This window comes from Fistularia commersonii, chromosome 2 (genome assembly GCF_037954325.1).
Source record: "Fistularia commersonii isolate RoL2024-O1a breed Wild chromosome 2, RoL_Fcom_v1.0, whole genome shotgun sequence".
NCBI lineage: Eukaryota > Metazoa > Chordata > Actinopteri > Syngnathiformes > Fistulariidae > Fistularia > Fistularia commersonii.
The window spans coordinates 26,734,582-26,745,178 of NC_141285.1; the positions used below are offsets into that span (position 1 = coordinate 26,734,582).

The following is a 10,597-nucleotide window of genomic DNA, read 5'->3' on the forward strand; positions in this document are numbered from 1 at the left end:
ATTCAACATTAATAAAATAGAATTAAATTAAACTAAATTAAACTAAATTAAATTAAATTAAATTAAAAATGCCAATGCATTTGCAGCAATATTCTATAATAACGCATATTCATACAAACCTCTAGAAAAGGGGAAATAAAATAAAAACTAAATAAATAAATTAAATAATTAAAATAAAATAAAAATAATTCAACATTAATAAAATAGAATTAAATTAAACTAAATTCAACTAAATTAAATTAAATTAAATTAAAAATGCCAATGCATTTGCAGCAATGCTTTATAATAGCGCATATTCATACAAACCTCTAGAAAAGGGGAAATAAAATAAAAACTAAATAAATAAATTACTTGATTAAAATAAAATAAAAATAAATAATTCAACATTAATAAAATAAAATAAAATTAAATTAAATTAAACAAAATTAAATTAAATTAAATTAAAAATGCCAATGCATTTGCAGCAATGCTTTATAATAGCGCATATTCATACAAACCTCTCGAAAAGGGGAAATAAAAACTAAATTAATGAATGAATTAATTAAAATAAAATAAAAATAAATAATTCAACATTAAAATTAAAATAAAAAAATGGACACCAAAGTATGTCAGGAGGCTCGGAAATAGAATATCAGACATTTATTTTGTCCAATTTACAGTTTCAGCCAAGTACATACAGTGCATATACCATGTTTACGCTCGGTTAGCTAACATTTAGGGTTCTACTGTACAGTGATGGCGGGTTCTCCGGGAGACGTCGCAGAACGTTCCAAAATAAAAGCTCTGGGTTCGGGGGGGGTGAAGAATTCGGAGGAAGCTGTGAGAAACCGACGCCGGGATTTCCGATAAAGTTGCTGGAAGCGGAGGTCACATGACGCACGTTCGTTTAATTGGTCGTTTCTACAAGCGCCTCCTGTTAGCAGCTTAGCGGCTAGCGGAGGGAGGGTTCGTGTCAGAGAGCAGATTGCGAAGAGACGAAAACGGAAAGCGTTAGCCGCTGACGTTAGCACACTCAACTGCTAGAGCCCTTTCAGTTATTAGCATGTGTTAGCATTTGAGAAATAGCGAGGAGACAGTTTCTATGTGGATCGTCTCTGCCGGGTCTTAATTTCTATCAGCATGCTTATCGGTTCGGCTAACACTGAACAGGATAAATGTCTTTCCAGGTAGCTAGCTAGCTAGCTAGCTTATAGTATCTCCTACAACATTTAGGTGGTTCTGCTCTGGTAGAACCGGATTTCACACAAGATCCAAAATAAAGTGGAAACCAGGAAGAAGGGAAGCTATCGCCAGTGGAGAACAGACGTATTTTCTAAGTAGCTAAAAGCTAAACAAGCTAACTAGCTGAGCCTACTGCTTCTGAGAGGGAAGTCCAGTTCGTGTCCAGACTCACAGGATCCTGCGGCGTCCGCCTCTTTTTGTTTTCTGTCATCTCGGACCGCTCCGGCACCGCTAGCACATAAAAGCTTAGCTAGCTTCCCGCGGTTAGCGGTTCCGCCGTCTCACAGTCTCCTCCGATTGGACTCGACGGCTTTGAGGCGACGAACGCCGAAAACACTGAACACCGACATGTGGGGGTCAAAAAGAAAACATAGATTTGAGCTCAAAGCGACTGACTGTTAGCTTGTTTTATTCCTGATTGGACGAGGGGTCAAAGCGCCACGGAAACCAACCAGAAATTCAAACACGGATTCCATTTCAAACAATTCCGGGTTCGTCCACCGACGGCCAAACTGCAAAACGCTCGTTTGTTGTTTTGAATGTGTGAAAATGTGCGTCGGACGTTCACTCGATATTCGCCCGTGTGCTTTTTCATCCTCGGTTTTCGTCGCCGTCGGCAACGACGAGGCAGGCTGGGACCTTCCCCTTTTTTTTCTTTTTCTCTAAGATGCCGTTTAGATATCGCTGTTACAAAGAAGAAAGAAGGGAAAGAAGGGGTCGGCGATGGCGGGGAAGTACGAGGAACGACGCCGTTTAGCTCGTTTAAAAAGGTGAAAGTCACGACGTTATCGGAACAAACACAAAGCACGAAGGAGACGGCGAACGCCTGACAGCCCTGATAAAAACAAAACCGGGGCGACGGGGCAGAAGACCTAGCCTTCTAAAACGGTCCAGACGTCGGTGCTAAAAGTTCAACCGCCCACTGATTGGCCAATCGACTGCCGAATGCACAAGAGGCTAACGTACGACCGCTCACGAGCCGCTAGCCTTTGTCGCCTCGCTGAACGTCTGACCTGCTAAATTGGTAAACATACCGTTGCTAAAAATTTTAACCGCCCAAACAAATCGTACCACTGCCAGACGTATGATTGCCAAACGTACCACCGCTAACAGTTTGAGCGCGCAGTGTACAATAATTTAGCGTACAATGGTTAAAAGTAAAACCGCCCGACGTATGGCTACCATACGTAGCATTGCCCAACGAATGATTGCTAAACTTTCGCTAAAAGCTTAACTGCCTGCCCGGTGTACGGCCGCCAAAAACTTAGCCGTTAGCCAATGTTGCTAAACGTATCACCTCCCAACCTACACCTGTCAAATGTGCAATAGCTAAACGTACCTTCCCTAAAAGCTTGACTGCTAAATGTAAAGCCGCCAAATCTTAGCTGCTAGCCAATTGCTAAACACACGACCGCCCAACATACAACTTCCAAATGTGCGATTGCTAAACATACCTTCGCTAAAACCTTGACTGTCCAATGTACAGTCGCCCCGAATTTAGCCGCTAGCCGATGCACCATCGCTAAACGTACGACCGGCCAACGTACAACTCCCAAATGTGCGATTGCTAAACGGACGACGGCTAAACGTCGTCCGCCGAACATGCGGCCCCCAAATGTGGGACCACCGAACATACTTAGCCCTCTGCTAACGTCAAAATCCTCTCCGTCTTCGACCTCCCCTGCGCCAGTCCCGCCAAAACAAAGATCAAATACAGCCAGACTGAGTTAACACGTAGAGAAGATCATTTTTTTTTTTTTTTTTGCGTTTTGTTATTTTTCTTAGATCACAGCTGCTATGAAACGAACCGAAAAAAAAAAAAAAAAAAACAATAAAAAAATAATGAAAAAAAATTCAAAGAAAATAAAAAATACGAGGATTTACTGAGGATATAACTTTTCTTCTTTTTTTTTTTTTCTTGTATATAAATGTGTTTGTCAGTCCGTGTGTCGCCGCTAAAACCGCTAGGCTACAAGCCGTGCGGCGAGGACGGCGCCGGGAAGCTGCAGTACCACAGAGCCGCCACCGGGGGCAGCAGCGAGGCGGCGGCGGCGGCGATCCGTCGGGGCGCGGCTGCGTTCCTCAGAATGACGTTGGACGTGCTCGGGCCGTCGATCTGCGGGTCCTGAGACAGGAAGCCAGGTTGACAAAGGTTAGCATTTAGCACGCGGCTAAAGCGAAAACAAATAAAATAATGTATAGATGTGAAGACAAGATGGCGATGAAAAGGCTAACTTGGTTAGCGGAACTTATTTAGCACGGAGTGCAAAAAAAAGGTTCGGGTTTGTGGTTTCCTGTTTTTTTAAAGTGGTCAGTGAAGTAGACGTGGATCCAGCCAATCAGCTGTCCAGGTCCAGCTGTGGGCGGAGCCAAAGGTGACATCACTCTGAATTCACTTTAGTTTCACTAATGTTTGTGTGTGTGTGTTTGTGTTTGTGTGTGTGTGTGTTGCAAGGTAATTTTGCTGTTTGTTTTTATTTTCTCCCCATTTATAATTCTTAAGAATCTTTAAACATTTGCAGCCTTTGCTAAATTAAAACTTTTAACAATGATATTTGTAATTGTAATTTTAAGTATAATAATTAATTAATTCAATGTAATTTAATTGATTATAATCAACAACAATAATCATTAAAATTATTCTAATAATAATATAAATAGTAATAAAACAGATAATAATGCTAAATAAATAGTAATGATAAATAGTAAGATGATAATAATAATAATAGTAAAAGGGATGAACTGCTAACAATACAAACTGCAAACAATAATAATTATAACACTATTTATGATGATAATAATAATAACAATAATATGAAAACAACAATGATAATGATAACTATATTAATAAACAATAAACAATAATATCATTACCAATAAAAATGATCCCACTAACAAAAAAATATTAATAGTAATAAAGATGATAGTAATATTATAAAAACATCAACAATCATAATAATAGTAATAATAATAATGATGATGATGATAATAATAACGACAATATCAATAGTAGTAATGGTGATACGATAATAATAATACTAATAACAATAATATCACAACAACAACAATAATAATGATAATTATACTTATAACAATAAATAAAAGAGTAATAAAATGATAATAACATGAATAATATTAATAAAAAATGTAATTATTATGATACTACTAATAATATAGCAATCAAAACAATTAAAATATTATTATTAATGATAATAATAATAAAAGTATTGTTTTCGCCCTGCTGTGTGTGAGGCTGCAGTGAAAGGATGAACTTGCTGTTTAATTCTTTGACATCCTGCAAAACCGCCGAGAAACATTTTCATCTGTGACGCTCCAAAGGTTGCTTTTACAAACCAAATGTCACCCAAAGAACGGGACACGTGTGTGTGTGTGTGTGTGTGTGTGTGTGTGTGTGTGTACTCAGACTTCGGTGCCATCTTTGCCATTAGCGTTTATTTTTCTTAGTATTTTAAATAAATACTGCATGTTAATATTTTACATAATTATATATCAGAAAATGAAGTCGGTGGATGAACGACTTCATTTTATTCTCTTTAGGAAATTTATTTAGGATTTAATTTTTCTTTTTAATCAATTTTCTTTTTAAAAGATTCCCTCATATGATCGTGTCATGTATAATAAATGATTTCTTTTCTGTGTGTGTGTGTGTGTGTGTGTGTGTGTGTGTGTGTGTGTGTGTGTGTCTGCTGAGTAAAAAACAACTGGGAAAACAAAGTTTCAAGCTCATAATTTGAAAAGAAACTTCTGGAATCGTGCTCTTTATTTTATCTTTAAAATAATTTCCTAACATTTTTAGATGACGAACAATTTCATATATTTATATACGTATTATTCATTTCTCTGCATTTCTCTTCAAAGATTATTGAATTATATTTGTGTGCATGTATATATATGCTTTTTCAAGAATTACTTCATTCAATGTCAAATTATGCTATATGTTTGATAATGTTATATAAATAAGATTTATGCTATTCTAATTTACTGTTCATATACATACATAAACATGTTTATATATTTTTATTCAAGTAGCTTAAGTATGTGTAAATATATAGCTTTATATATATATATATATTTATACATATATAGAGTATACGCATTTACACATACATATATATATTTTACACACACATGTATATATAAATAAAAACATTTTATATAGAAAACGCTATATATATTTAAAGATCCATAGAAGGCATATTTTAATTCACTTTTTATAATTAACTGTTGCTTAATTGTATGTGTAAGTACATACCCATACATATATATAAGTATGATAAAATTTGACATCTATGCATATTAATTATATATTAATGTAATAAAAATTATTATTATATGGAACAGATTAAATTACTAATTTAAATATTCATAGAAGACATAAGATTTAAATTCATCTTATGTCATTAATCTCAATTAAAATAAGAAGCCTCACATTTGTATGCATAGATAAGATAAGATAAGATAAGATAAGATAAGATAAGATAAGATAAGATAAGATAAGAACAACTTTATTAATCCCGAAGGAAATTGTTGTGCCAGAGTTACAGAAAATATAACAGTAATAAATAATAAAAAGAAAAAGGCAGAATTAGAAATAAAAATAAACTATAAAGTGTCTCAGTGAAACTATAAAGTGTCTTAGTAAACAAAAGAGTAAACAAAACACTGTACATATCACTATTCATATATAATAAAATTAAACATTTTTGTAATTTGTATATGCTTATATATATATATACATTGTTTTTTTTTTTTAAGACGACATATGATTTTTACGAACCGTGTGTGTGAGTGTGTGTGATGGATAAAATTAAAAAGCACTAACACATGAATCCCCCTCCTCCCCTCTGCTAGCGGAGCCGCGAGCTAACTAGCCTGCGCTAAATGTCAGCGGGGTGAACAACACGCCGCCTTATTATTGCGCCGTGACATTTCCACTGAACTTTAAAAGCCACTAGATAAGCAGCGATCTCCATTCCAGCCTCCGAGGAGATACAAAGAACCTCCTGCTACAAAGCCGGCGAGGTAATCGCACATGTGTGTGTGTGTGTGTGTGTGTTTGGCGAGGGGGGGAGGTCATCACACACACCAATTAGGACACCGGATGGGCTTTGAGAGAAGATGTGGATTTAAGGACGAGGAGATGGAGAAGAAGAAGTTTCTCCAGATGTTGTGAGATCTTCGCCCCGCAGATGTTCATCAAGAGGTTCGGATTGATATTGGATTTATGATAAAAAGTTTTGTTAAAAGCGAAAAAATGAGGGTGACAAAAAAAAAAAAAAAAAAGGTGTTTGGAAAATGTGGGAAAAATCGTTTTGGATATTGGGAATAAAATAAACCAAATTAAAAAAGGAAATAACTGAAATCAACTAATGTTGCATAAACTATATGAACATTAACTCAAATTAACAAAATTTAGTAAAATATACTAAAATATACTTGAAAATTAACTGAAATTAACTGAAATATAAGAACATGGATACAAATAATCAAATTGACAAAAATACATGAAAAGTAATTTGCAAATTAGCAAAATTAACTAAAGTATACAAAATTAACTCAAATTAACTGAAATTAATTAAAAATATGAAAATTAATTCGAATAACTCAAATTGACTAAAATATACAAAACTTAATTTATATTAACTAAAGTATACGAAAAATAACTCAAATATATGAAACTTAACTCAAATGAACCCAAAATAACAAAAAACTAAAATTAATTCAAATTAACCAAAGTTAATTAAAATATACGAAAACCAAGCAAAAATGAAATTAAATGTAATGAGAAAACTAAATTAAACTGAACTAAACTACACTAAGATAAAATGAAATAAAACTAAATTAAAGAAATGACATGTTTAAATTGAAAAAAAATAAAATTTAATTTAACTGGAAACAAACTTAAAAATATCCAAATAAGTTGTGTAAAATAAATAAAAAATATAAAATAAATAATAAAAAGTAAATACATAATAATTCATGAATTAAATTTGAAGAAAGACATTTTAAATCGTTCAAAGTTGAGAAGGGATTGGAAAAAACAAGAAAATAAAATTAGGATTAGCAAAACCTGGGGCATAGTGAAATTAAAATAAATATATATAAAAACCAAAAAATATAAAAATACAAAATAAAGTTATTTCATAGTATTAAATAAATTAAATACAAAAAAAAGTTATTTCAGAATATTAAATATATATATATATGAATTTATTTAATACTATGAGATAACTTTATTTTGTATTTAATTTATAAATATATATCTTTTTTTTTTTAATATATTTATAAATATATACCATTTAGTATAAAAATAGTTGGGATAAAATAGATAAATAAAATTAAAAAAAAATAAATAAAGGGAAATTAAGGGGCCTCACCACACAGAAGACGCCGTCAACGGTGGAGTTGGACTTCAGCTTCTGAGCCTGGAGGAGACACGGACAAAAAAAACACCAAATAAAATAAAAAATACCACAAATATAGATACATAAATATATATATATAAAATATGAAAATAAATATTTTTCAAGTTAAAAGCGTCTCCCACCGGCTCACACATCTTTCGCCGCCGCCGATTTATTGGGGAAAACGTTTGCGTCGTGTCGCCGCGAATAAAAGCGAAGATTTTGAAAAAATAAATAAATTATGTCACTTCCTGTAAACATCCACCGTCTCCTCGGATACCGACCTTTTTTTTTTTAATGCTCTGATATTTGGCGAGCGGCGAGGAAGAGCCCGTCGGGGGAGTTAAGAACACCCCGATTCTGATTTGTGTGTGTGTTCTCAAAGCAGCGGCGGATGATTAATAATTGAAAAGTATTTAAAATGGCGGCGGCGGCGGCGGTGAACGACTGCCTTTAACCTCCCGAGACGCGCATTGGTTTTGCATTTTTGATGAATTTCAGGGTAAACGGCGTGTTGTTTATGGAAAAGGTTTTCTACCGCTACGTTTAAGCGGGTTGGTTTAGGCCACGCCCCCTGGTGACCTCTGGTGACCTCTGGTTTTGGGGGGGCGGGGCTACTTGATGTCCTCGCTAAATCTCGCTAGCGGTTCCTCGCTAAATCTGCTAAATCCCATCCAAACATGGAGACTATTTACATTCATCAATAGAAATAAACACAGTTCCTGCTAGCTCCTGTTAGCTCCTGCTAGTTCCTGTTAGCTTCTACTGGCTGGTGAAAGTTTCTTGCTAGTTCCTGTTAGCCCAAGCTAGCTCCAGCGAGTTTACATCGCAGTGGCTTCCCCCCCTAAATGAATCGTTCGGTGGATTTCAGACTGAGAAGGATGAACCGACTGGCCGATGAATGAATGAATGAATGAACCAATCAACCAATGAATGAACGAACCGATCGACCAATCAATGAATGAATGAACGAACCAATGAATGATTGAAGGAACCAACCCGCCATCAAATGAACCAAATAATAACCAACAAAATGAATGAATGAACAAATGAACCAACTGATAAACAAACCAACAAATGAATCACCAATCAAATGAACGAACGAGTCAACAAATGAATGAATGAAAGAACTATAGAATGGATGAATGAATGAACAAATAAATGAATAAACAAGCCAACAAACAGACAAATGAATGATTGAAAAAAAAAAACATCGAGTGAAAGAACCAATGAAGGAACAACGAAAGAATCACCGAAGCAGCAAATGAACGAATCAACCAACCAATGAATGAATGAATGAACAAATGAGGTAACCAAGGAAACAACTATCAAATGAATAAATGAATGAATAAACTATTGAAGTGATGGATGAATTAACCAATTAATGAATTAATGAAGCAACCAATGAGTCAATAAACGAACCGACAAATTAATAAATGAACGACTCATCAGATGAATGAATCAATGAAGGAACAACGAACGGATCACCCAACCAACAAATGAATTCATGAATGAACGAACCAATCAATGAGCAAATAAACAAATCGACAAATGAACGAACCAACAGGCAAACCAATAAATGAATGAATGAATGAACGAACAAATCATCGAATCAATAAAGGAATTACAAACGGTACGAATGAATCGATGATTGAACCGTTGGATGAATGAAGAAACAAAAAAGCAAAACAAGGAAACAACAATCAAATTAATGAATGAATGAACAAAGCAAGCGAGCAACGACTGAACCATTGAATGGATCGATGAACGAACGAATCAACAAACAGACCGATAAATGAACAAACGAATCAACAAACAAACCAATGAGTGAATGAAGTGAAAGAATCAATAAAGGAATCAGATCCCGAACCCTCAAATGAATGAATGAAGGAAAAAAAACAACCAACAAAATGAATGAATGACTCAAACGAATCAAACGAATCAACAACTCACCAAGTCAACCAACGGATGAACAAACCGAACGAATGAATCGCCATGAATTCCGAAAAACAAAAAAAAACAACTTTTTTCCTGCTGAGACGTGAACAACCTTGTTTATGTAGTGATTCGTGCCGCCGGCGCCACCACTTCGTCCGCGTTCGTTCGCGAACGAATCGATTAATTCCCCGCCTGATTGCGAGCGCGCGATAAGCCTGCCGGCTAATTGGCGTCGCGAGCCGTGTAATCACCCGCCGCGGACGCTTCCTCGCCATCTGATTCCACCGGCGCCGGAAAACTCACGATTTTTGGGGGGGGCGGGACGCTGGAAGGTGATTGGATGATGGGTGACGGGGTGAATGGCGGCGAGGGCGTCGTTTTTAGAAGAAAAATCAGGAAGTTAAACTCTTCATTCATGGTTTATCCTGCAGTCGGGTTGGTGGAGGGGGCGGAGCCTAACTCAGCTGTCATTGGGCAGGAGGCGGGGCTTAACTTGGCTCACCTGCCAATCACAGGGCCGCCCTTGCAACCAATCACCCTGTCGTTCATGTGACGTATGGAGATATGCTAACAATGCTAACACCTCTCATTTAATAGTCAAATTGATTTCAAACATCGTTTAATCCTCTTTAAGCGCCAAAAACTAAACTTCCTCCGTGTAACTCGGTCGCCGCCGCCACCTGTCGCCATGGTAACAGAGAAACCGACAAAAACAAAGCGCCGCCTCGGGGAGGCTAACACCTAGCCTGCTCCCTAAAAGTCACATTAGCATTAGCTACATATACATGCTCCTCCGCGCCACTTCCTGTTCTGACGCTCATACGATCTGGCGGCGAATGAGGGGGGTGGGGGCGGGGCCGACGATTTAGGCTCCGCCTCCATCTTGTTTGTACGGTAAAGGCAGCTCTCATTGGCTGAGAGCAAAGAGCGTTCTGATTCAGTGGCTAACGGCTATTACACAACGCGCTGGTCTGTGTGTGTCTGTGTGTGAGTGTGTGTGTGTGTGTGTGTGT

The 10,597-nt window shown here is 36.3% G+C and overlaps 1 protein-coding gene across 2 annotated transcripts in view; it reads right to left on the reverse strand.

Annotated features, from left to right (window-relative positions):
- Positions 1-624: 624 nt before the first annotated feature.
- The window catches only part of LOC147236880 (GDNF family receptor alpha-1-like), a 95,859-nt gene continuing 85,886 nt past the window's right edge, over positions 625-10,597 (reverse strand). For both annotated transcript variants that reach the window (XM_086175254.1, XM_086175246.1), the window contains 2 exons: positions 7,620-7,667; positions 625-3,346 (listed from right to left, as the gene is read on the reverse strand). In XM_086175254.1, the coding sequence (XP_086031380.1) occupies positions 3,191-3,346; positions 7,620-7,667 (204 nt within the window). In that variant the 3' untranslated portion in view covers positions 625-3,190. The remainder of the gene's footprint in view (positions 3,347-7,619; positions 7,668-10,597) is intronic.